Raw genomic sequence first — 27,172 nt, 5'->3', positions numbered from 1 at the left:
GCCCGCCGCCGCCAATGTTGTTTTCGCTGAGTCGAGCTGCTGGCGTTGTTGGCGGCGGCGCCATATTGGAAGGGACGAGCCCGTTAGCGAGGAGCCCCTGGGCGCGGGCCCGGCCCGGCCGCCGCCATGCTGTATCTGGAGGACTATCTGGAGAGTGAGTGCGTGCGGCGGGGGGGGGGGACGGCGGCGCGGTGCGGGGGCGAGGGCGGCGCGGCGGCTCCCCTGCCTCCGGCGGCGGCTGACCCCCTCCCCCCGTGTGCCCGCAGTGATCGAGCAGCTTCCCATGGATCTGCGCGACAGGTTCACCGAGATGCGCGAGATGGACCTGCAGGTGCAGAGTACGTGAGTCCCGCCCCGCCCCGCCCCGCGCTCCCCTCCCCCCTCCTCCCCGCCCGCGGGGGGCGGGCCCAGCTCCAGCCCCCGCCCCACGCTCGGCCCCGGGCGCTGCCCCGCGGGGAGGCGGTGCCGCCGCTGCTGCTGCCGGGGCCGCGCGCAAAGAGGGGCGGAGCGCTGGAGCCCCGCGTGCAGGCGGTCCCCGGGGGCGGCGCTGCTGCCCTGCCGCTTCTCCTGGCAGCGGCTGGGTGCCCGCGTGGGGGCAGCAGCGCCAGGCTGCGCTTCCCCGGGGCGGCAGAGAGCTGCTGAGCGGAGTCTCCACGTGGGAGACCAGAAGACCCAGGAGGGGGCGACACTGCCTGGTCCTGTCTGCAGCTTTTTTTCCCCCTCCTTCTCCTTCTTCCTCCTCCTCCCTGTTTTATTCTTCAGTTTCATTGCCGTGTTGTTGCTTTGCATGGACTTGCTTGATTTCTACTTGGGGTCACCAAGTCTGTTTGAATCTGTTCCAGGAGGCTTCATCACATGATGTAATGACAGTCAGGAAGGCAAATGCACATGACTGTTGCGTTTTAAAAACCCACTGGACAACTGTATAAATCAGAGGTTGACACTTAAACGATAGGGCATTTATTAAAAGAAATATTATCTCCTGGGTGACTCAGCAGTCTCCTGGAAATTTATCTCCAATTCCTGGAGGGTTGGCAACTCTATTTCAACCCCACCTGCCTTGTCACCTTGGTGGCACCCATATGCAACCTCATGCCTGCTGTGGGCTGACACCTCAGTTACAGCACGAGGTCTTGGTGTTTGCGCTGGTGTCTGGACTGTGAAATAGCATTTCTATTTCTCTGGTCCTCGAGATCATCCCGTTCTTCCTGGGTGAGATCCCAGTCCACAACTCCAAACTTTGTGTTGCCAGCAAATAGCGTTTATGCATCCCATGCTCCGTCTTTTTCAGGCTACAGTGCTTGAAATCCATGGGACTCCACTCATGATATGAGGCAATGTGTTCTTTTAAAGAGTAAGGCAGAACTAAGAGTAAACAAGCTCAAGTTGAGACCACATGAGTGGCAGAATATGTTTGGGGAGCTGGCCAAATCACATCTATTCATCCTCAAAGTTTTAGTCCCACTTTTAATGCTTTTTTTTTTTTCTCTTGTGCTGTGTCAGGTACTAAATCTCTTCACAGAAACTCTTGATAAACCTGAAGAAGGGTGTTTGTGCCTGAAAGTTTGCAAAGAACAATTTTTCCTACTACTCAGTTGGTCTAATACAGGAGCGGGCAATTATTTCAGGCAGAGGGCCACTTACCGAGTTTTGGCAAGCTGTAGAGGTCCGCATGGGTAGCTTCGTTCCTTGCCAGGTGCCCCGCTCCCTGGTCACCATCTTGGGACTGGAAGTCCCACCTGCTTAACCTCTGACCTTTGCCACCAGAAGTCCCTCTCCTTGCCCCTGCAAGTACTCCTTTGGGGAAGAGGGTTTGCCATCTAAGGTGGTGGTGGAAATAAATTATATAGTAAAAGTCAGGCACCCATAATGATATATTTTAATTTAATTTAAAAAAATATTATTATCTGATTTGTGTGTGTTTGTGCTATATATGTAGAAGTGATTGCATAAAAGCTCAAAATACAGTCGTATACTGTGTCGGGTGTGCATGGGTGTCAGGAGGTATGGGGTAGGTGGTTTGTGGGGAGCTTTGTGTGGTTGGGTATGGGGGTTTGTTGGGATGTCTCTGGGTATGGTATTGTGGGTATGGGAGACACAGGGTGCAGAGCGGCCAGCGGGTGGGCAGGAAAGTGGGCATTTCCCTGCTTGCATCCCCCTGTTCTCAGCTGTGCGCAGGAGTGGAGGGTCCTGCCCAGCCTGGCGCGGTCCTGGTGCATGGGCAGCACCTTATTGGGCTCATCCATCACCGTGGGAGCAGGACAGAGCACACAGAGCCAGCTGCCTCCCTCTTGGGGCTGCCCTGCTGCCTACACGTAACTACCGGTAGCGGAAGCCACGGCTCCCATCTGGCTGCGCACACCCACTCGCTCCTAGCCCCGCCAGCCCTAGCCCTGTGGCACAGGCAGGGATGACTGCAAGCAGCCCTGACCCCACGTGCCCCACCCTCGCCTGTGGGCTGAGCACCGTTGGCAGTGGGGAACAAGCTGCTGCTCAGCATGAGAGAAAAGTAGCCATTCCCCCTCCTGCCACCTGTGCTCCCTGTGGCAGCCGCCCAGAGCCCATGCAGGGCTGTCCTGCCTCTCCTCTGTGCCCCTGCCACCCATGGGGCAACTGTGGCAATGGAGAACGGGCACAGGCAGCCCCACGTGGCCTCCAAGCAGATGTTGCAGGGAGTGCCAGTGGCGGGAGGGGGAGGGACCGCTTTTCCCCTCAGTTGCAGTTTGTTCCTCACTGCTGCTGCCAGCCTGGGCCCTGCACTGGCTCCAGGCTCGCCCATCAGGCTGAGTAGTAGCAGGGCACGAACTGCTGCCAGGGCAAATGAAAATACACCCCCCTTACCACCTCTGGGCTGTGTTTGCTGGGGGAGCCCACACCATGCTAGGCTCCGCTGCAGCTCTTTTGCTGCCGGCTCTGTGCTGCCCAGTGCTGCTGCTTCACGTGGCCACAGAGCTGGCGGCAAAAGAGCCACAGCAGAGCCTAGCGTGGAGCAGGCTCCAGCAAACTGCCCAGCGGAAGGGGGAGTGCTTTTCCTCTGCACTCAGCTGCACTTTGTTTGTCACCGCTGTTGTCAGCCTGGGCGCCGCAGCGGCTCCAGGTTCACTCAGTGGCCTGAGCAGCAGCAGTGGCAGAGCACGAAAAGCTGCTGGAGCGGCAGAAAAGCAGCTGCTTCACCTCCCACCACCGGTGCTCCCTGTGGCAGCTGCTTGGAGCCCACACAGGGCTACCTGTGCTCTCTCTCCACTGCCACCACTGCTCCATGGGTGGTGGGGACATGGTGGACAGACAGGATAGCCCCAAATGGGCAGGGAATGCTGGCAGCAGGAGGGGGAGGGGCAGCTTTTCCCTCTTGCTGAACTATTGGCTTGCTCCCTGCTGCTGCTGTTGCTCAGCCCGGATGGACGAGCACAGGGTGTGCAGGATCAGTGCTGTTTGCGGTCATTCCCACCTGTGCCCGCCACGGGGCTGGGAGCAAGCAGGCACGTGGCAGCTGGGCAGGAGTGTGGGACCTGTGCCAGTGCCAGCACCGGCATGGCCCAGAGCAGGCGACAAGAGTGCAGGGTCCCAGCTGGCTGGGGCTCTTTGGAGCTGGGCCAGCTCCCCTCTCCCTGCTGGCACAGTGGAGCCCAGCTCCATAGACCCCTGCCATCCTACACCCCATGTTCCTGCCACTTGCTCTGGGCCCTGCCAGCGCTGGCCCCGGGACACTGGCATAGGCCCCACACTCCTGCACGCCTGCCCCCACTACCACTTTCCCCACTTCCTCTTTTTACCTGAATTTCCTTCTCAGGGGCTTCTGGTTGTGGGGTGGGTCTGGGTGGACCCTGCTATTGCAGGAGCCTGCTGGGGCTTCCCCTGGGTCCTACTGCCCCTGGCTGTTGTCATCTTTGACAGACAGCTGGGGCAGACAAATATTAATTTTCTAAATTTTTTTTAGGGGCTCCACAGGCCAGATAGGATTTGGCCCATGGGCCATATTTTGCCCACCCCTGGTCTAATACAAGATATCACATTTACCTAAAGAACCTTGTGTGCCTTCATAAACACAACATTTAGGCCCTGGAAGTCTGTAGGAAATGTTTTGACATGCACCTTGTGTTCCCAGTAACTTTTGCATAGCAAGAGAGAGCATCTTTAAGCATTGTAGAAATTTCAGGCTCCTTTCTCATCTCTTCTGGTCTAAGTACTTGTGAGGATTCCCACCAGTTAAATGCTATAGATAAACCAGAAGAATCTTCTGGCAGTGCAGAATTCCATATTTCCACATTTTGAACAACTGTTTAGTCAGCTGACTCCTAAGTTAGTGATGGCTCAGAAATCTGCAGGTGCTGCGACTCGAGCACCTGGCCAAAAACTTCTCTCCATTAGAATTTGAGCTGCTCTTGGATCATATCTTGCACCAGCTAATGAAGGGGTATTTCTTGCCACCAAGCAGTAATGGAAAAAGTGTAAGTAGCAGGTTACAACTATTCCATTTGAGATAACCATGGCGATATTGAAGCTCAGCTGAATTGTATCCAGACTTTTGAGCCTTGAAGTGGAGATTTTTCAAGTGAAGTATTTATTGTCTTTCTGGCTTTCCATCCAGAGTGGATGGATGGTCAAGAAGAAGCTTGTGCACTAGAGAGTAACTCCTTTGAAGATTTGAGAAAGCAAGGGTAGAAAAGTCACCCCCCGTTCTCTTGGGTTCCAGTTACCCACACGAAAAAGGGTGCTTGCCTTTACTTTAAGGACAACCTTCTAGAGGCATGACACACTTCAAAGGGATTCACTTTTCACTTGACATCTTATCTGGCCTCAATGGTATTAGCACAGACAAAGGTCCTAACGATTTTTTTTAATGTTGAAAAAAGTCACTGTCAGTCATGTGAAGACCTCATTGTCTGGAAAAAGAATTAGTGACTTCAGGCCTTTACGTTGTAAGCTAGTGGTTTTTTGCCCAAGAAGACATCGTGCATAGTGGAGCATTTGAATAACTGACTTGTCTTCAAGATTTACAGAGGGCCATTTCCCAAAAGGACTTAAAGTAAGAATAGCAATTTTATTTTTGCAGTGCTTACAGGTAGCATGAACCCACTGTTATGGTTCAGTGATAGAATCCTTGCCTGTCATGCAGGAGATCTGGGTTCAACTCAGATGCACATACAACTACAGCCATCAAGGTGCTGAATGTCTAGACTTGGTCTGGCCTTTGGAATCTGTCTCAGTGGTCTAACGGAGAGATGGAAGGTCTGGGAAGCTGCTGCTTCTCCATACTCCTGCCTAGGCATACACATCAAAAGTTCTGGTGAAGGTCCTCTCATGCATACACCATGATCCAGAAAGATTAAGGTTTGCTTACCACAGGTAGCATGCATCCTTGTCTTGGGCAGCACATAAACTACTTCACTAGGCTCTGAGTCTTAAGATCTAAGTCAGTTTGTGATCATGGTAGACTTCTGTTTCTGCAGCATCTGCACTTCTGTTTCTGCACCAAATTCCTTAAGGACCTCTATACTTCTGATAAAAGTTAAGGAAAGTGTGTCTTGAGTCATTTCATTTAGTGATTTCTGGTAAATTCAAAAAAGCCAAATTATTGTAATGTAGTGACTTTGTAAAGGTAACAAGTCTTCAGCTCTAATCTTGCACCAAATTGTAGAAGGGTTAGTTTATCCTAAAGACTAATGACACCATTTTACAAATGAGTTCCTTACTGGTGAGTTGGTAGGTCTGTCTCTACTTTTCCCTTGTGCCCATTTCTGTTAGGCCTTTCTCCCAGTGCTGGATCCTAAAAGATGTTCAGGTATTTTATATATGGTGGCTGAAACCATTAGACTACCCTCCCTGCCAAAATGAGGCTCCATAGCCTGGAACTTGGTGGTGAGTCCTGTCTCTGAATCCCTGCATGGGATCCAGACCCATGGAGCAGATCTTTTAACACCGTTGTGTTATACAGTGCTGCTTAATGTTTCATTTGACACCATTTTTTGAACGTTACTAAAAGCTGTCCAAATATATACTGAAGAGTTTTGTCATCTATCCAGCCTGGAACTGGAAGTCTGTTAAGGCTAATTTTTGATAGAGGCAGCTGCTGGTTTTGGAAATGTGCCAGGTAGCCACGTACTTATTCCACCCATTCTACAAAGCACTATTGTTTGCGTGCAGCGGAGAAATCCTCCTTCCGTCTTCAAGTCTTACAGAATTTATTGGAACTTTATTTCCAAAATAGGGAAATAAACTCTTCCCATTCCTACGTTTGCGTGTTTTTTGGTCATTTTGAGGGGCTGTAGGGCTGTCTCTTATTTTGGTTAGTCACCTGCTTTCAAAAGGTATCACTTTGTCTGTTTTTTAAAACTGAAAATGCTTTTAGCAAAATAACCAAACAAGAACAACATGAGCAACATAGTTAATTTTATTATTTTATTAGTGACTTTACTTTTTTCTTCTTAAGCCCTCTCTCAAGCAGAGTTCATTATAATGAAAATCCTGCCCAGATGGTGGTATCTGATGAGAATATGTAGTTACCCGCTTTGTTGGCAGGACTCTCCTATACTCTTCCATCTCCTTGTAGAGCTCAGAGGCTATCTTTAATTAGAGGTGGTGGATATTTTGCTTCTATTTGTTTCTTTCCTTTTTTTAAGGACAATTTTTGGATTACTTGTTTTTTTTATTTAAATTGTAACTAGCTAGAAAGGTCAAAGGTCAGCAATATACAGACCTGGGTCATGAGTTTGGATCTTACTTTAACCCACTACTACTGCTCTTAGGGATTAAAAACAAAACAAAACACCCTTTAGAACTTGGGAGTCCTGCCTGCTCAGTGCTGGAAGGTTCAAGATTCTAGATGAAAATCATACCAGAATGCAATTTTTGCTTCTTGGAAATCAAGGTAAACAATTTCCTCCCTCGCTGCTCTGTCACATGTTTCTTTATTACGATAGTTTGCACCTCAGATATGCCAACTTGGTTTAAGAAAAACCCTGGCACCTTATTCAAGGTTCATAAGATTTATATACCTGGGAGATTAACATGGTTCTTAACATTTTTTTCTGTGCTGCAGATGCAATGGATCAACTAGAGCAGAGAGTAAATGAATTTTTTATGAATGCAAAGAAAAACAAACCTGAATGGAGAGAAGAACAAATGACGTCAATCAAAAAAGTAAGGCAATCACATTTGAAAGATTAACTCTCTAAGGTCTTTCAAAAAGATAGCTTGATAATTTATAGTAAAATTAAGGAAAATTTAATTTAAAAATTGTTCAGCACTGTGGCTTGGATTAGACATTGAATGAGGCAAGTTGAACTGCCGAAGAGAAGGAAGTTAGGGGTACCAGAAACTTCTAAGGGGGTTGTTCCTCTTTCCTCTCCTCCCCCCCCCGATAAAACTTAATGTTTGAAGACTTGTAGGAATACATGGGTACATGGGATATCTGCCTGTCAGATACAGTGGGTCGCAAGTCGCCACTGCTAACTGCCAAATCATTTTGTCTCAGGTTTTTACTATCTGCATGTTTGCTTTTGAGTCTTTGAAAGAAGCTGAGTTCTCCTTAATAGAAGCATTTTCTCTTGGATTCTGTAGAGGCCCTTGTCTATAGGAGAGTCTCTCATATATCTGTGGCAGAGAATGGATGCTAAGGGGAAGAATATATATGCAGGACCTACCCAGACTGATTTGCCCCTTCCCCTGCCCCAGTCTTCACAGCTTCCAGCATTCTAAGGCCTAGAGAGTCCTAACGAATTACCTAAGGTCATGCTTAATACCTACCTATGGACCCTATCCTTCATCAATTTGGCTAATCCACTTTGAAAGCTGGTTAGATTATCAGTCTCTACAACATCTTGTGGCAATGAATTTCACAAGTTAGTTATGCCCTGTATGAAAAGTATCTTCCTTTGTTGTTTTAAATATGATTTCTAATAATTTTGTTGCATTTCAATTTAATTTCAGTTTTTTCAATGAGCTTTAGGTAAAGTGCCCCTGCCGCTGTTTTGAAGTACGGGAACACTGATAGATGAGACACTCTAGGCTTTCGGAGCTGCTGTAATTAAAGTGCCTTCCCCCCTCCCACTTCTGGAGCATGTGTATAAATGCCCCACAAAACTGTTTTGGGGGACCAGTTAGCAGTTTGCATTGAGGGAGAATTACAACTTTATAAAAAGACCTGTGAGAGATGGCAAACATGCCATGGTGAATATTGATTCATCCCTGCAGTTTTTTGTCTAACATGCAACAGAATAGATTTGAAGCCTGTGTTTCCTATGTTGCAGTAGAGGAAACAGGCAGCTGCACAGCTGCCTTGGTGTGTTTCTGTCCTAGAAAAATAAAAAAGGTCAAGTATGTGCTCTTAAAATGTAATTTAATTATTAGGAGAGTCTAGTTATCTTATAGATGGGATTTTTCTAACTTCTAATTCAGTATGAGATAGAGTGAAGATAGGGAATGCAATCATTTCAATTATTTTACTAAAAATCTCTTTACAACAGGACTATTATAAAGCGCTGGAAGATGCAGATGAGAAGGTACAATTGGCAAATCAGATATATGACTTGGTAAGTAAGGAATATATTAAGTGCATATTTTAACATATTCTCAAGTTATTTTTATTTGGTGAATACCTACTTATCTGCATAAAACAGCAGAAGTACTAAAATTATGCCTCAATGTGAAAGGTACCTTTTAAACTAGTTGGTTTTGGTTTGTTTGTTTGTTTTTGCTTTAACAAAAAAGTCATGTTTCCACTTTATCTCTTACTTTTGTTTTGTTACCTCTTGTACAAGAACTATAGAACCATGAATGATGGATTTTGTCCAACTATTTTTTTTTCTTTCTCAGCCAGAATGAATTTAATAACTTTGCTAATTGAAGGTTTGACTTGAGCTGTTGTTTTATTAGTACACTGATGCTCTTAAGTGTCAAAATATTTTAAATCTCTTAATTCATTATCAAAAGATGGGGATAAAACAGGCCAGGATCTTTTTAATATGTTGTGTATACTTACTGTTTTCAACATCCTTATTTTATATCCAGTGGGGCAAAAAAACTATGCAAACTAAACTATAAACTTGTACAGTATGTTTTAAAATACATGAATGATTTCTCAGCTCCATTTCTTCTTACTGTATAGCTAGTGCAGTGGTGTCAAACTCCCCCCCCCCCTTTCCCTTCTGCCCCACAACCTTCCAGCCCCCAACCAGTTTCAGACCATGAACTGAATCTGGATGCATCAGTGGTTGTGGGAGTTAGCACAGACATTGCTCTCCCCCTGCAGCCAACACACATCCCTAGTGGGACTCCATACCTCAGATTTCAGCAGCAGGTGCCATTTCTGCTTGCCCCATCCCTGAATTCCCAGTTCCTTCAAAAGCCCTGCAGGCCAGACAGCATGGCTTTGCAGGCCATACGTTTGATATCCCTGAGTTAATGCATTCTTAAACTTTTGGTTAGCTGGCAGTTGCAAAAAAATGTTTAATTTCCTGGTGCAGTGGCACATGCTATTCTGCTGTGTGATGCAGATGGATGAGAGATTTTTAAGCCTAAGTGCTTTCTAAGGTATTCTTAAATGTCACTGTCCCTGGAATTTGCAGACTCTGTGTTCTAACACATTTCATTAAAATATACAGAATTCTTAAATCCTCTGAAAGGATGTAGAATTGTAATACCATTAAATAGTATGGGATTTTGGAAGTGATCTTTGATCTTCTTTTGAAACAGGTAGATCGTCACTTGAGAAAGCTGGACCAAGAACTAGCTAAATTTAAAATGGAACTTGAGGCAGATAATGCTGGAATTACAGAAATATTAGAAAGGCGTAAGTATACGTTGTAAAACGTTGCTTTGTCAGTTTGGCAAATGAAAATCTTGCAAGCTAATTTCAGTTCTTCAGGTTTCTTATTCTCTCCAAGAACTCTTTTAGATCATAAGCTAAAGATGCTTTGTTTCCTACAGCAGAAAATTCTCTTGAACCTACTGAAAAAAATGTGCTTTGCTCCCTAAACTACCAGTTAGTTAAGTGGTAACCAAAACACGTTCTGTTTCTTAGATGATTGGGTCCAATCAAGGTTTGTAAAATTTGTTTTGGTTTCGATTACTCCTTTTTACAGGTATGGCATGTCAGTTAAAGTTAAGTGCTGTTTGTGGTTTTGGGTGTTAAAAGAAAAATACTTGCTTAGCTTAATTGTGAAAAGTTGCCGTGACTATGTACTTGGTATATTTCATAGCATCTGATCAAGTGAACGCTTACTCGTGTAAGCTTATGTATTTTTGATTCAGTTAATTGTTCTCAGCTGGGGTGCTGTGATGCAAGTGCCACTATTGCAGCCAGGTAAAACTGCCCACATGTAGGGCTACAGTACGTGTACATCAGAGGTGGGCAAAATGCGGCCTGGCCTGTGGGGCCCCTAAAAAATTTAGAAAATTAATATTAATCTGCCCAGGGCTGCCTGTCATGTGGCCCTCGATGGCTTGCTGAAACTCACTAAGTGGCCCTCTGCCCAAAATAATTGCCTGCCCCTGGTATACATGCTCCTCCTGCCTCATTAGAGTTCTTTGATAACCCTGAAGCAGGCAGGAGAGCTGACACCTGTCCTGTACTCCTCATGTTTCTGGCAGACTCATGCGGGGTTGGACCAGAAAGGGCTGCAGCACAAGCAGGCTCTTCTGCCTGCTTTAGGGTTATTGGAGTACCCTAATGTGGGAGGAGTGTGCACGTGTGCTACATTCGTTTCTGATCTGGCTGTACAGTAGGCATGCAGGGTACCTGGAAGTAGCACCATCCAGTTGACACCTAAACACAACAGTGGTTTGAAACTGGGGGTGCCACCCCATCCAGAGAAGTTGTGGAAGCATGCCTGGACTCTGAAAAGATAGAGAACAACAGGTGCATCTCTACCCTGCCTTGTAATGTTTCCACATTACAAATACTACAGTAATCTGAATTGCCTGGAGGTGTCAATAGATAAATGTTACTGCAGCATCTTGACATTGGTTTTATGGTTCATTATAATGTAACTCTCATGTCTCATTCTGCAAACTTTTCTTTGCTGTACTTGCAACTGTCTGCTTCCCCTTTCAGGTTGCCAGATTCATTAATATAATTGATAACATTTCTTTAGTTAACCTAACCTGTTCATAACTTGGGCAGTGAATGCCGCTATTCCAGACCAAATGAAAGGTGCTTGAAGCTTAATAGCTTGTCTCTTCTCTCCCAGCTATACAAGTTGGTCCAATAAATATTACCCTCCCCTCAAAAATCTTTCTCTTTATTATATCTGCTGTATAACTGTGTTCTGAAATCAAAGTAGTGCTGCTGGCCTGAGAGCAAATATAAAAACTGGCTCAGTGCCTTTTTTGTTTTCAGGGATTGGATTTTTTTATTTAATAACAAATGGATAAAATATTTCATACACTTAGCTAAATTTTAGGTTCTTCTTAGTAAGTTTATGACCCAAAATACATTTCACAAAACATAGATTTCAGTACCTGTGGGTACAGAAAAACTGTTTCTGTTCCTCCTCAAACTTAAGATCCAGTCTAGTCTTGGTAAGTTACCTTATTTTTTTTCCTTGGGTGGACTTGAGACATTTTGCTACAATTGTTGCTAATCAAATGCCTAATAAACACTGTAATACCATCATTTATAATACGGGTAATAATATCACATTAGACATGTTGTCTGTGTTTTGGGAAGCAATTATTGCACGTGAGTTCTTTGTATTTAAAGATACAAGGTCAAGTGTAACTGCAGTAAATCTTAAAATAAGTGTACCTTTGTGTCTAATCCTAACATTAGGAAAATTGTAACTTAAGTGAGAATGGACTAGAGAGATGACTCATGATAAAACTATACAAATATTAAATATTCAGAAACAAAATGCTTATGTACTTACTATGTTGAAATATTGTTCACAAACAGGAAACGAGGTGGAGGTAGAACGGAGTACATTCTTAATTTAAGTAAATTTACTTCCACATTTATTCAGCCATGGAACTATCAGAATAGATAGAAGCATCTTGGAGAAATCCACAGATATATAAAATATATGCTCTAGTAGGTATATCTTAATATCTCTCTTTTTTTTTTTTTTTACTTCTTTTTTTTACCCAAGTACCCAAAAATAAAAAATCAGAGCCTCTAACATTCAACTGACCAAAGAATAAAGACACATAATATACTTTCCACCAGGGGGCAGGCTCTGAACTAGTTCATGACCTGAATAATGCTGGTTTACACAGAACATTTTCAAGATGTAATTTAGTTACTTCTATTTATGATTATTTATTTTTAAAGCGGTGATCAGGAAAGATGCAATACAGCCAATAATAGCAATTAGTACAGTTTTTGAGCATCTGACTATAAGTCAAGAAAAGAATTAATCTAACTTCTGTACAGGTGTTGCTTGGCCTATAATTCAAAAAAGTTATATTAACCTTCAGATTGGATAAACTAACACATTTCTGTTCATCCAAAATCCTATTGAAAAGTTTACTTCCATCCTTTTATTTTTTGTGTTTCTGGGGAAAAAATTGCTTTTTCACATTTTTCTTATCTTGATCATCTGGCCTCTGAGTTCCAGTACTACAAAAAATGTTTTTTGTTTGTACTTAAATAAGTTCTGGAGTATTTAGACATGTTCCCTTTTGGACTTGTTTTCATTCTCTGCCAAAAGCAGATAATATCAGAAAGCTTGCCTTGGAAATGCAGTTAAGACATAGTCCAAGTCAAGTTCAGTAGGGACGTCTGGATTTTGATTGTTTGTTTAATCGATCGTTTCCTTGGTGACAGTGGGAAGAGTACTATGTTTCTAAGAAGGCGTTTACAATGCTAAAAATGACCTCAAAACAAGCTTGCAGTTGCTGCATAGTAAAATGGCTTGTCTAAGCTGCTGTATTTTGAATTATGCACAAATTAGAGTCCAATCCAAAACTCATTTTAGTTAGTGGAAAAGCTCTGTTTGGCATTAGTGAGCTATAAATCAATTTCTGGCCATCTCAAATTAACTGTAAGAGGAGGAGGAGAGCATGCTTGGTGCTTGGAGTTGTTACAATCCACCAAAAACCTTTCATTGTGAATGCAGTTTGGATACTTATTTTTGAGTCACCTTGACATACATTATCAGTATCTATAGTGGTTTGCAGTGCTTTTCTTGTCATTGGGGAGGAAAATCTGAGGGAAAAATCTTTCTAGGTAAAATGAACATAACTGCTTCTTTCTTAGTTTTTCTTTACTTTCTATAGATAAAGATATATGTCAGATCTACAAATCAAGATGGTTTGCAAGATAAAATTTGACTAACATGCAAAATTGGCATTAAATTGTACTGCCTTTTTAACTCTGTTAGGTTCTCTGGAATTGGATACACCATCTCAGCCTGTGAATAACCATCATGCTCATTCACATACTCCAGTAGAAAGTAAGTTTTAAAGGATTTTTTTATTTATTCTGTATGTATGACTAAAACCTTTATAAACTTTTTGGGTATAGCGTTTTGGTCAGAATTGTGTGTGTCCAGAGGTCTCCTTGTAATTCTTTATTTCAGAATATTCCACACAGAATTTGATACAATTTAATGGCAAAGATATATGTTAAGGGAGGCCCAAGAATGAAGATGGGGTCTGTTTGGAACAGTGTCAATTGTCAATGAATATGGTTATAATACCTAGTTATTCTTTCATTATTTATAGTCAGCATTCTTAAGCTTTCTGTTTTGAGCATTGTTTGTTTTCAAATCTCATAGGAAATTGCATTTTGCTTTCTTCAAACAGAAAGGAAACATAATCCATCTTCTCACCATAGTACTACAGATCATGTTCCTGAAAAGAAGTTTAAATCTGAAGCCCTTCTATCTACGCTTACTTCAGATGCTTCTAAAGAAAATACACCGGGTAATACAATTAAAGCATGCTTTGGAGGTTGGGAGGAGAGACCTGTCTTCTCAAATACAGTTGGGTCTTTGAATTCCAAAGTTAATATTTTTCAATCTAGAATTTTCTCTTTGAACATGCATAACTGGGAGGGATTGTCCTCTCTCACCGTTGGCCCTGAGGCATACCAGGTCTGTTTCCATTTTCACAGCTGTGGGTTAGTTGTCCTGTCTTATGACACTTGCAAGGACTACCACAATTTTTTCTGCTTCCAGGAATTTTGTTCAAGCCTCAATGAGAACATTACAGGTCAAATGCCTTCACATTCCTTTTGAGAGAAAAATAATCTATCCTATCTCCAAAGTGGAGAAGAATAGTTGATTCGCAGGAAGGCAGGTGATACCTATCATTTAACAACATGGAGAGGAGACAGCCCCTTTGAGTTGTCTTATATTTTAGAAGAGAGGAAGTAACTGTGTATACTCTGAATTACTTCATTTTCAAGAAGAATGCGCTTATGGTTCCTGTTTTTGTGGGGGACAGAAAGCAGCAGCACAGTAATTAAATTAAACTCCAGCTGAACTTTTGGAAGCATCAGATCAGTTTCATTGCTGCTTCTGCCTCTTATCTCTTAATTTGATCATGGTCTTGTAATTTACACTTTGCAGGCCTGGCTGGCATCTGTAGGAAAACTATTTGGTCTTGGTGATCTAATGTTAAAAGAGAAAGAGGGCATTTTCTTTTGCTTTTTTAAATATGGACGGTGTTTACTTAATAGTGAGCAGTGTAGTACATTATCTGACTCTGGGAACTTCTGAGTTACTTAATACCCTTCTGCCATTTTAAATATTTTTACATTCATAGCCATTATATTTTCCTATTTAAAATGTGTTCCTTGTTTATGCAAAATACACTAAGTCAAATGGAACTGCAGTTTTCAGCAGCAGTTGTTAATTAACTGTTTTGCAATGTTGTATTACAGTAAAAAAAAGTTCACTACGTGGCTTTCTTTACCTAAAATTCTATTTGACTTTCTTTAGTAATTATGTTAGGAATGCTATCAATATATTATCATATTTCATTCTCCTTCTTGAGAACATGCATTATTTTGATCATCATTTCAACCAAAAAATTAGACTAAACATCATAAATGGATTTTGTTTAATTAATTAGACCAGTTAGTAAGGATTGACATGAAGCAGTCACTTCCACACCAAAACAGTTAAGGGGCAAATACAAATGATAAATCAAACCATCTATTGATCATGGCAGTATAGCAGCTCAGCACAGGCCATCCTACCCTACACTTGTAAAGTTCACTAACTGGTATATGTATAGGTGGTATTCAGCTTACTAAGATTTAAAGGTATTTTTAGTTTCACTTTAAATTTCATAAATGTATTCTGTTCATCAAGGGTGTCGAAACAGTAATTCATCATCCTCTTCCAACAATGCATACAATACAAACTCTTCTCAGCCATTGACATCATATAACCTGGGCTCATTATCTTCAGGATCTGGAGCCGGTGCTATTACCATGGCAGCAGCTCAAGCAGTACAAGCCACAGCACAGGTAAAAAATAAAAAATAAAAAAAAAAAAAAAAAAAAAAAAAAAAAATATATATATATATATATATATATATATATATATATATATATATATATATATATATATATAAAGGTGGGGAGGGGGTAAATTTTGGAAGCTTGCTATTTAGTGCTACTTAGAGGGAAAAAATATATACTTTTATTTAGTTTGAATTTTCATATCCACTTTCCGTTGAATTCAATATTTTCTTTCGGAAAATATCCTTTTTTATATTAAGAGAGTCCTGTTTCATCCTGAGACTTTCATGAAATGGAGGATGGTATGGCGTTTTGTTTTGTTTATTCCTTCAGCTGATTCTATTGCTGTCTAAACTGGATAGCTACCATCAAAATAAAATAATTGTACAATTAGTAGTTAACAGGATAGCACTAACTGTAGGTGGTTATGTAGGAACTATAGTATTTGAACACTTTTTTTCCTAATAATAGTATTTCTTTTAGATGAAGGAAGGAAGAAGAACATCCAGCCTGAAAGCCAGCTATGAAGCCTTCAAGAACAATGACTTTCAACTTGGTAGAGAATTTTCATTATCAAGAGACTCGTCTGGGTATACATCATCAGCTCTGGCATCTACGTTAACACAAACACTAGGTTCATCAAACACGGATTCACGGAGTGGTCGAAAAAGCAAGTAGGTTCTTTTGTTTTGGCATGTTTATATTTTGTTCAGCTGTGTTCAGATTTGCCCTTGTGTGTTATGGCAGAAGCGTGCTAAAATGTAGATATTAAGGGAGTTGGCTTATTTTAACAAAATCCCCTAGATATTACCAGTATTAAGTATGAATACAGCTGAGCTCTCTGTTAAATTGGATGGGTCATACTGGGAATATTTTTCTTGTTGAATAGTTTCCTAAAACAAACTTCATAATCCAGATATGTTTTTAAAATATTTTCATAGAATGATTTAACTGTGTTGTTATCTGGAAAACTCCTTTTGATTCTACTTCCTGGAAAAGGCACATTTCTACCAGCATTGGCATTAAGTTGATTGATCATTTATCACATAATTTCTGTAACACATTGTTAAAGCTAGATAACTCAGACATGCAGCTTTTCAAAAGAGTTACCCATCTGTTTACAGCCTTTTGGCGCTTCGAGGATTTTGTTGGTCTTATGCACAGAACAAGCCCACTTATTCTGTAGCTAGCTATAGATAATAATAACACTATCATTTAACTAGCTTTGGTTAACTTATTCCAAGTTCAGATTATGGTATGGGTGTTACAGAAAAAAAATTATTGTTAAAGTGCTCTGGCCACAGCCTTATTGGATTGCTTTCCTGGAGGGGTCAGACTGGGCCCTGGAGTCAGCCCTTTGTACTGCACACCCAGCAGACCTGGGTGCAGGGACACCCAGGGCATGTAATACCACTCTTCTTTCTCCTTCCTACCACCTCCACCCCTCCCACAGGGAAATGCAGGAATTTTGCCTGGGTCATAAAACTCATTAGTTATGCCTCTGCTCCTGGATGCTTTACGTTTATCAGAAAATCCTAATACAGGCAGGAGTGTGTGGCAGCCCCCTGGTTGAGAACCAGTGAGGTAAGCAGTAGGGCTGTGCAAAATTTCACTGAGTGTTTTGTTTCAAAGCTGTTTCGACATGTTTCAAGTTTGAAACAGTGAAATTGAAATGAAACAAAGCTTCGAAACAGCTTTCGAAACGAAATGAAGGCACTCGAAACGTTTCGAGTTTCAGCGCAGCCTGGTGGCAGGCGAGAGCCAGGGCTACACTCCGAGCAGCTCCGCACCCCCATGGAACTCAGCCCAATGGCGGGAGGCAGAGCACAGCCCTATCTCCGCCCACCTCCTGCTGCTGTGCTGTGCTCTGAATGGTTCCACATCCCCAGCAGCAGTGGCAACCTCCTGTCGTCTGGCGCAGATCCAGGGACCCACACCCCTGGGAGGAGTCCAGCACAGCCCTGCAGTCCTGGGGGTGCAGGCCCCCCGGATCTGTGCCCATATGACAAGAGGCTGCTGCCGCCGCCAAGTGTCTTGAGTTTTGCTTTTGAAACTTTGAAGTGCAGTTTCTGAGAGAACTCTGCAGGCTTCATGTCCTCAAAAGGGGCTACCATCCTTGCAATTTGCATCCTAATCAGGCAACAAATTGCAATGTTTTAGGCATTTTCATGATTCCCCATTATAGCCTACGGACAAAACGTCGAAACAGTTTTAACTGAATGAAACAGTGCTTCGAAACAATGAAATGAAACATGGTCCCTTCGAAGCAGCAAAATGGACATTGAAACGATGGTATTTCACACAGACCTAGTAAGCAAAGGCAGTACACAGTGGTGGTTTTCAACTTAGGGGTGTTGCCAAACTCAAAAAAGTTGTGGTGGGGTGCTCTTATTTTATAAAAGGTTGAGACCACTGCTCTAACCTAAAACATGTTGGGGGGGGGGAGGGGTTTAAGTATTTGTTTGAAGGCGGTTTTCTTCTTACCGTAGAGCATGCTTTAAACTCATTCCACTTCATGAACTAGATCCCAGTGTGGCAATGACTGGGGATTTTCACAGCCATTGTTTCCCCCCCACCTGCTGACGTATTGTCAAGGGGGCTCTGGATTTCAGCAGAAGGCCCTGCACCTGTTAACTCAACCCCCAAATTCTTGGCCTCTCCACAAGCCTTGTAGACCACATACAGGCCATAAGTTTAACACCTCTGCTGTAGGGTATCAGTGGTCGCACATGTGGAAGAGCATGTAAAATGACTAGCTTCAAAAAGCAATTACTTAATACATACTATGCACATATAATTTATGTGAATGTTCTCTTTTACTTCTAACTTGCAAGTTAGAATATGCATCATTGACATTGGTCTTTCACTGCAAGCTAAAGTTTAAATGTTTTTTGATAGTTTTACACTGTTAAAATCCATCAATTGGAATAATATGTCCTTCTGTAGTGAAAAAAGACAGTCATTTACTTTCTGATAATAAACCACTGCTCTATTTACTTATATATGATGTACACCTTTTTCCCCCCAAAAAAATTACTCTTCCAGAATTGGGGTGTGCATCTTAAGCTGATTTTGTTTGGTTGGGTTTTTTTGTTTGGGTTCCCCCCCCCAGTATAGAAGCATCTCACTTTGAAAGTTTAAATCCATCTGCCTGACAACAGCAATGACATTTCTGTACAGGCAGCTGAGGGAATCGGTTGCCTTAATGGCTTACTTTTCTTCACTCTGCAGGTGTTAAAGATTGTTTCTCTTTTTTAATAGTCTTGAAGTTCCACTAAACACACTAACCTAATTCTGCCATCTGCTAGTTACTTTTGGTCTCTCCTCTTATTTCACAACCCTGCTGACTGTTTTTAGCAATTTTCAAAAATCTTAGATCCACCTACAGAAACTAATTTTCAGCAGAAGCTACAGTTTCACCTTTTGGCTGAGCAGCAAAGGGAGAGTGCGTGACATGAAGATTAGATTCTGTCACTCATCTATGCAGCCATAAATCTGGAAGAATCTTTTTCATCATTTTGCCCTCCTCAAAACAATGTGCGTGTGTTGTTGGAGGCATTTAGTGTGCAAGAACATACAGTATTCTGTTTAAATTTTAGAAAGTAGCAAGAACAATTTCGTTAGAATGACATGAGCACTATAGCATGGGTGAGCACCTCAGACTTTCCTTTCAGCACTCATAGAATCAGAGAAAGTTAGAGTTGGAAGGGATCTCAGGAGCTCATGTAACCCAACCCCCTGCTGGGAGCAGGACCAGCCTCAACTAGATCATCTCAGCCAAAGCTTTGTCTAGCTGGATTTTGAAAACCTCCAAGGATGGAGCTTCTACCACCTTTCTGGGTAACCTGTTCCAGTGTTTTACTACCCTCCTAGTGAGAAAATTTTTCCTAATATCTAACCTAAACTTCTGTTGCTGCAACTTAAGACCATTGCTCCTTGTTCTGTCATCTGCTACCACTGAGAACAGTCTAGCTCCATCCTCTTTCAAACTCCACTTCATGTAATAGAAGGCTGCTATTAAGCCCCCTCTCCGTCTCCTCTTCTTTAAACTAAATAAGCCCAGTTCCCTCAGTCTTTCCTCATAAGTCATGTGCCCCAACTCCCTCACCATGTTTGTTGCCCTCCATTGGACTCTCTCTAATTTGTCCACATCATTTCTGTAGTGGGGGGCCTAAACATGGACACAGTACTCCAGATGTAGCCTCACCAATGCTGAATAGAAGGGAAGAATCACTTCCCTAACAGCACACCTACCAATGCAGCCGAGTATGCTGTTAGCCTTCTTGGCAACAAGCACACACTGATGCCTCATTCAGTTCATTGTCCACTCTCACCCACAGGTCCTTTTCTGCAGAGCTGCTACCCAACCAGTCAACCCTCCAGCCTGTACTGATGCATGGGATTGTTCCATTCTAAGTGCAGGACTTCATACTTGTCCTTGTTGAACCTCATGAGATTTCTTTTGGCCCAGTCCTCAGTTTGTCTAGATTATTCTGAATCCTAGCCCTATCCATGCCTTATATCTTTGAGAATAAACAGGTTTTGCTTTAAAAGACTTTTTACTGTATCTCTTCATCTTTCAGAAACAATAATAAGTCTTCAAGCCAGCAGTCCTCATCGTCTTCCTCCTCCTCCTCTTTGTCATCGTGTTCTTCATCATCTGCTTTAGCACAGGAACTATCGCAGCAAACAGCAGTAATACCAGAATCTGATTCTAACAACCAAGTTGACTGGACCTATGATCCAAATGAACCACGCTACTGTATTTGTAATCAGGTAAGTAGAAGCAGAACTGCTTCTTCAGTATGATATCATTTTTCTATCCCACAGATGAGTTTATAGCTCGGATTTCCAGTGCATACTTTTTTGTCTAACATTGTCAATATATTCTAATTGGTGATGTAAACAAAGGCCATTGAAGCACTGAGATGCAACGGTAATGCAATACTTTGTTGTGACTCGAATCCAGATTCACTGGTAGTGACAACAACCAGTACATTGTACATTGTCGTTTTTACAGGACATTCTTTCCTCTTTATTGGGATGGGGGGGAGGGGAGAAGGAACAGTTTTAAACATACTCTCATAATTTGAATTAATAAGCATTTTTTTGCAGCTGAATTTCCTTTGTTCATAGTCGGTGAACACAAATGCAGTGTTTAGCACTTTACACCTCTACGTTGCATTTTGACTTCTGTTCCACCCAGGAGAGCACACACAACACCAACAGACTCTCCCTATGCCTGAATAGTGCTTGTGCCCAAAAGCTTGCAAAGAACATTTTTTCCAGCTATTTAGTTGGTCTAATAAAAGATATCACATCTACTCAATGAACTCTGTCTGCCTATGACCTTAGACCAGTACAGCTACAACCAACAACCCTGAGTTTATCACTTAAAATAGGCAATTTCAGGGAGGAAGAACATGGGGAAATGGTCCCATTGGATCTGTGTTTCATGAAAACAAGCTCCTATAAAACTAAGGATGAACAGCAATGTTTTCAGAATTTCATAAAATTTAATGAAAGAATTTTGCTTTTCTAAAAACAAACAAGCGTGCCATCTGGCATTGTTCTAAAACATGCACCTGAAAGAGAAACTAAGGACATTCTTTTCACATTTGTCAGCTCAGACTTAAAGTAGTGTTCATCATTGTCTCTGGTCACATAGAACTGTTCACTTTTCTTATCCAACCTCAGCTATGCATAACATGAATTTATTTTTGCATAAGACATTTGACCTCGAAAATCATTTGGTTTTATACATTAATAACACTGATACACTGCTTTGCAGAAGATAACTAGTTGTATTCCTTTAAATTCTGTCAATAAAAAAATATTTTATTTAAAAAATTAAATAATGTTGTAAATACTAATAAGTCACTATATTAATAGTTAAATCTTACTCTTTAACTTAGGTATCGTATGGTGAAATGGTGGGATGCGATAACCAAGATGTAAGTAACAAAATGCTAAAGACGTGGGGTGAGGGTTGTGCTCCTACACTGTGTGGGGCTTTTGTGTGCATAACACTGAAACTCATGTTGGCTAAAATAACTTTTCTACTTTTCAGTCTAAAGTGAAAATTACTAAGTAGTGATTATTTTTTTCAAAAGCTAGCTTAAAAGTATGGAAATGAAAAAATGATTGCAGCACAGTAAAGTAGAGAAGGAATTGAAAGAGAATTGCAGTAGAACTTTCAGGAGGGAAAGATCAGCATCCTGGTTATGGTTTGTGTTCCACTGTTCACTGTGTTTCTGGTTTTGTCGGGGAGGGGGCTTGTGTTTTATCTTTGATCCTGCAGTAATTTGACAAACTATTGTCTAAGTAGAAAATGGGCAGAGAGATAGATAAGTAAAATATTCTAAGTGTTTTTTAACTTGCAATCATTTTTTTAAATTGTTTTCTATCCAGATTTAATAGTTGAACTCAGTCTACATATTTTTCCTAGGAAATTGGGGTAAATATAAACTTCCAGAAATGGAAATCAGTCCTAAGCCCTCATATTGGACAGACTTAAATAGCTCCACAACTAAGCAGTACATTTTTCTGTTAAATATTATAGTATTACAAACTGGTAATAATAGTGGTGCTGTTGTTGATCTCCTATTTCTACAAGGAGTGGGATCAGTCTGGATATAAATTTAATACAGAGGCTATAAACAGACACTGTCCTTAGAGTAGGATCATCTATGTCTGGATGTGTCCTGGCACAGCTAATACGCTTTATTGGGCAACACAGATCTTTCCCTTTGTCTCTTAGGATCAGGCCCCTGCTACTGCTGGTGTCCCATCTGTGGGACACCTAAAAACAGGGGAACCCCGGGTGCTCTGAGCTGGAATGCAGCAGAGCAATTAATGTTCCTGGTGATGCATGCCCCCAGCCAAGGGATACCTAGGGTCCCCATACTTGCAGAAGTACACCCTGAGTCAGCCCAGTAGCACAGTACATGTGCTTGGGGAATCCCCTGCCACGAGATTCCCAGGACATGTCTATGCAAACAGAAACCTGGGCAGGCACTCTCAGGGCTCCACAAGCCAAAACCTACATAAGATGGGGCTCCCAAAGCCCTGGGAGTGCTTGCCTGGGGCAGCTGGAGAGCAAACCAATGTCCTCCACAAAAAAACACAAATTTTGCCACCTATTGTCATGGCCACAATGTTGGGCATTTGCAGCATGACAAGAAGCCTGGATGTCTGTTTGCTTGAGCTTTCTGCCGCCACCATTTTTTTTTTTTTTTATGGAAGCACAAATGTGACACATTTTTGCGGTCTGAGGCTTTCTGATAGAGGTGTACCACTTTTACTCTCTTGGTCTTAGTGGGCTTTGGTCTTAGTTTGTTTTTGCTATCTGCCACTTATCATTTTGCTTTTCTATAACTCACTGAATATTCTAACACTTAACACAGTTGACAACCAGAGGAGCTCTGTAAGAAAATTGAGTGGTGCAAAAGTGTGGTGGGGAGAGACTAGCAATGAAAATCAGGCAGGTAATAGTACAGATTCTCAGGTAATATGAAAGCAGTGTGACCCAGTTGTCTGATCAAGTTTGAAGCAACAAGCAGGCAGAATTAGAAGTCCTTGCACAATCACGGAACTATGATGTGATTGGAATAACAGAGACTTGGTGGGATAGGTCGCATGACTGGAGCACTGTCTGGATGGGTACATACTGTTCAGGAAGTACAGGGAGCGGGAAAAGGGAGAGGGGTTGCACTTTATATAAAGATCCATATGATTGCTCAGAGCTCCAGTATGAAGCTGGAGGTAGGCCTGTTGAGAGTCTTGAGGTAGGGTCAGAGAGGAGAGCAACAAGGGTGATGTTGTGGTGGGGGTCTGGTTTCTGGACCAACAGACCAGGAAGGAAGTGGTGGATGAGACTTTCTTCAAACAGCTAGTGGTAGTTTCCTGATCACAGACCCTGGTCCTCTTGAGGGGCTTCAGTCACCCTGACATCTGCTGGGAAGGCAATACAGCAGTGCACAGGTAATCCAAGAATTTTTTTGAAAATGTTGGGGACAACTTCCTGCTGCAAGTCCTAGAGTGGCCAACTAGAAACCATGCTCTTCTTGACCTGTTGCTCACAAACAGGGAAGAATTGGTGGGGAATGTAGTAGTGGATGGCAAGTTGAGCAGCAGTGACCACGAGATGATTGAGTTCAGGATCCTGAGGAAAGGAAGGATGGAGATCAGCAGAGTAAGGACCCTGGACTTCAAAAAAGCAGACTTCGACTCACTCAGGGAACTTGTGGGCAGGATCCCCTGGGAAGCCAGACTGAGGGGAGAGGAGTCGAGGAGAGCTGGTTGTACTTGAAAGAAGCCTTACTGAGAGTGCAGGAACAAACCATCCCAATGCGCAGGGAAACTAGCAAGTATGGCAGAAGACCAGCTTGGCTTAGCAGGGAATGCTTTTGCAAACTAAATCACAAAAAGGAAGCTTATAAGAAGTAGAAACTTGGACAGACGGCTAGGGAAGAATATAGAGCATCGCTCAGGGATGAAGTCAGGAAAGGCAACCTTGTGATAGGATGCAGAAAAGGCTGAAGTGCTCGATGCCTTTTTTTGCCTCAGTCTTCACAGGCAAGGTCAGCTCCCAGACTACTGCACCTGGCAGCACAGTTTGGGGAGGAGCTGAGCATCCCTCAGTGCTGAAAGAACAGGTTAGGGACTACTTTGAAAAGCTGGATGTGTACAGGTCCATGGGGCTGATGCACCCAAAGGTGCTGAGGGAGTTGGCTGATGTGATTGCAGAGCCATTGGCCATCATCTTTGAAAGCTCGTGGTGATCAGGAGAGGTCCCAGATGATTGAAAAAAGGTCAAACATAGTGCCTATATTTAAAAAAGGGAAGGAGGATCCAGGGAACTACAGACCAGTCAGGCTCACCTCAGTCACTGGAAAAATCATGGAGCAGATCCTCCTAGTAACCCTTTCTCAGCACTTGGAGGAGAAAAAGATGATTAGGAACAGTCAGCATGGATTCACCAATGGCAAGTCATGCCTGACCAACCTCATTGCTTTCTGTCATGAGGTGACTGGCTTTGTGGATGTGGCATACCTTGATTTTAACAAAGTGTTTGATACAGTCTCCCACATAATTCTTGCAGGCAAGCTAAGGAGGTATGGACTGGATGAATGGACTGTAAGGTGGATAGAAAACTGGCTGGAGCATTGGGCTCAGAGTAGTAAATGATGGTTCAATGTCTGCTTGGTAGCTAGTATTAAGTGGAGTGCCCCAGGGGTCAGTCCTGGGACTGGTTTTGTTCAGTATCTTCATCAATGACCTGGAAGATGGCATAGAGTGCACCCTCAGCAAGTTTGCAGATGACACCAAGCTGGGGGAAGTAGTAGATACACTGGAGGTTAGGGCTAGGATTCAAAGTGACTTAGAGAAATTGGAGGTTTGGGCCAAAAGGAATATCATGATGTTCAACAAGGACAAGTGCAAAGTCCTGCACTTAGGACAGAACAATCCCATGCACCGCTACAGGCTGGGGGCTGACTGGCTGGGCAGCAACTTTGCAGAGAAGGATCTGGGGGTTACAGTGGACAATAAGCTGAATATGAGCTAACAGTTTGTCCTTGTTGCCAAGAAGGCCAATGGCATACTGGGCTGCATTGGTAGGTGTGTTGTTAGGGAAGTGATTCTTCCCCTCTATTCAGCACCAGTGAGGCCACATCTGGAGTACTGTGTTCAGTTTTGGGCCCCCCACTACACAAAGGATGTGGACAAGTTGGAGAGTCCAGCAGAGGGCAGCAAAAATGGTGAGAAGGCTAGTGCACATGACTTGTTAGGAGAGGCTCAGGGAACTGGGTTTATTTAATCTAGAGAAGAGAAGACTGAGGTGGGGATTTAATAGCAGCTTTCAACTACCTGAAGCAGGGCTTGAAAGAGGATGGCACTAGACTGTTTTCATTGGTAGCAAATGACAGAATGAGGAGCAACAGGTTTCAAGTTTCAGCAAGGGAAGCTTAGGTTGGATATTAGGAAGAATTATGTCACTAGGAGGGTAGTAAAACACTGGAACAGGTTACCCAGAGAGGTTATGGAAGCTCCATCCTTGGAGGTTTTCAAAACCCGGCTAGACAAAGCGTTGGCTGGGATGATCAAGTTGGGGCTGGTCCTGCTTTGAGTAGGAGGTTGGGCTAGATGAGCTCCTGAGTTCCCTTCCAACCCTAACTTTCTCTGATTCTATGATTAGAATCTAAAATTTACCTAGGAGTATAATGTGAAATACCATGATTAATGTGAGTTAATATGCATGCCAGTTCAGTTGCTCTTCAGGTTGTCTTCCCTTTTCACTGTATTGTTATAGTACTCTCCTTGGTATGTGATCTTATGTTTTATTGAGAGATCATCATTCATATCGAAATAATTGAACTTTTGCTTCATTCAGGCACAGTATCTATTGATGATAGTTCAGAAAAATTGTTCTATGATTTGGTTTGGTGTTTTCTTGGTTAAATATTCAATTTTAGCTTATTAACTCATCCTGACACACTTACACACAGTGAGTAATTATGCAATTACAACTGTGCTTTTTAACATGCAACAAAATTGTTTAAATCTTTTCCTAAGTTTGGATTTAAACTTTTACTTTGGTACATTAGTCCAGGGTTGCAGCTGATGTTTAATTTATATGTATAAATGAGTGTATATGTGGAAGTGGAGTTTTTCCTCTATCCTTCTTATTTTTGGACTTCTTTCCCTTTTAAATTTGCATATAGTGAATAGGTTACAAGCCTTCATTATATCATCCAGAGCAGTGCTTCTGTTTTCATAAATATCTTTTTCTTGCCACAGGTGTAATAAAACTTTTCCTGTAAATTTGTTTTACAGTGCCCTATAGAGTGGTTCCATTATGGCTGTGTTGGATTGACAGAGGCACCAAAAGGAAAATGGTATTGTCCACAATGTACTGCTGCAATGAAGAGAAGAGGCAGTAGACATAAATAAACTTCATTTGGAAAACAAAGTACATACTAAAGATTTTATAGAGGACTTAATAAAAGAAAACAAAACACTTCTTTGCAACCACTTAAAAGATTTAGCAGTCATAAGATATTGAACTATTAATTTTGCTAGTTGTGTTTTAATATTGTAAGTAAATTATTTATGCACTATTGATGTGCTACAAATATTCCAGTTGGCTTTGGATTGTTCCAATGGCCAACATATGCAGACATTTGTACTCTCCAACCATTTTCTCTAAGCAGTGGGCATTCTACAATAATTCAGTCTTCAAAGGATTCTAAGTGAAGATTTTAAATGTATGTTTTATATTCAACAGACATTCTGCTGCATGTACTGTACTCAAGAGCTGTTATGTTACATTATGTATATAAATGGTGCAAAAAAGTCAGTGCTTCTAAAAAAGAGAGAATATAAGACAATGGTTTTTAAATGCCTTTATAGCTTTGTTTCTTTTGTGAAACTAAATTCAGCAGGCTGAAGAAAATGGTTCTTGTATAAAGCGGGCTGGTGTCCTCTGGAGTACTTGGGTACATAATAACAAACTTCTTTAGAGAAAATACAAACTTGTGCCATTAGTCTTTATATGTTTCTGCCCCAAACAGGGTGCAGGTCATAAGAGAAAGGGTGTTAAAGTGATGATAAATTTTTTATACCAAATGTGTTTATTTTTTTGTGCGAGTAATCCTTTAAATTGGAATTGTATTAGGTGTTAAAATAAAAAGGAAAAACCCTCAATTGCCAATATTGATGCTTTGCATACTTTGTCAGAAAAAAATAAAACCTTAGAATTTA

General features: G+C 42.2%; 1 protein-coding gene across 3 annotated transcripts; it reads left to right on the top strand.

Moving 5' to 3' along the window:
- On the top strand, positions 1–27,172 carry ING3 (inhibitor of growth family member 3). Of its 3 annotated transcripts, none has more exons than XM_014601088.3 (12): positions 1–154; positions 267–338; positions 7,040–7,140; positions 8,466–8,531; positions 9,694–9,790; positions 13,320–13,391; positions 13,744–13,863; positions 15,357–15,415; positions 15,893–16,083; positions 19,993–20,185; positions 21,325–21,363; positions 26,246–27,172. In XM_014601088.3, exons 1-12 carry the CDS (start codon positions 127–129, stop codon positions 26,360–26,362), a joined length of 1,155 nt encoding a protein of 384 aa, XP_014456574.1. In that variant the 5' UTR covers positions 1–126; the 3' UTR covers positions 26,363–27,172. The 3 variants fall into 3 exon arrangements, with proteins under 3 accessions (XP_014456574.1, XP_006258135.1, XP_006258136.1); XM_006258073.4 differs by having other exon boundaries at positions 2–154; positions 15,258–15,415; XM_006258074.4 differs by having other exon boundaries at positions 2–158; positions 15,258–15,415.

Source organism: Alligator mississippiensis, chromosome 4, assembly GCF_030867095.1.
Source record: "Alligator mississippiensis isolate rAllMis1 chromosome 4, rAllMis1, whole genome shotgun sequence".
Lineage (NCBI taxonomy): Eukaryota > Metazoa > Chordata > Crocodylia > Alligatoridae > Alligator > Alligator mississippiensis.
Note: the sequence above shows the minus strand (reverse complement) of the source record. Positions and strands in the feature narration are given on the sequence as shown.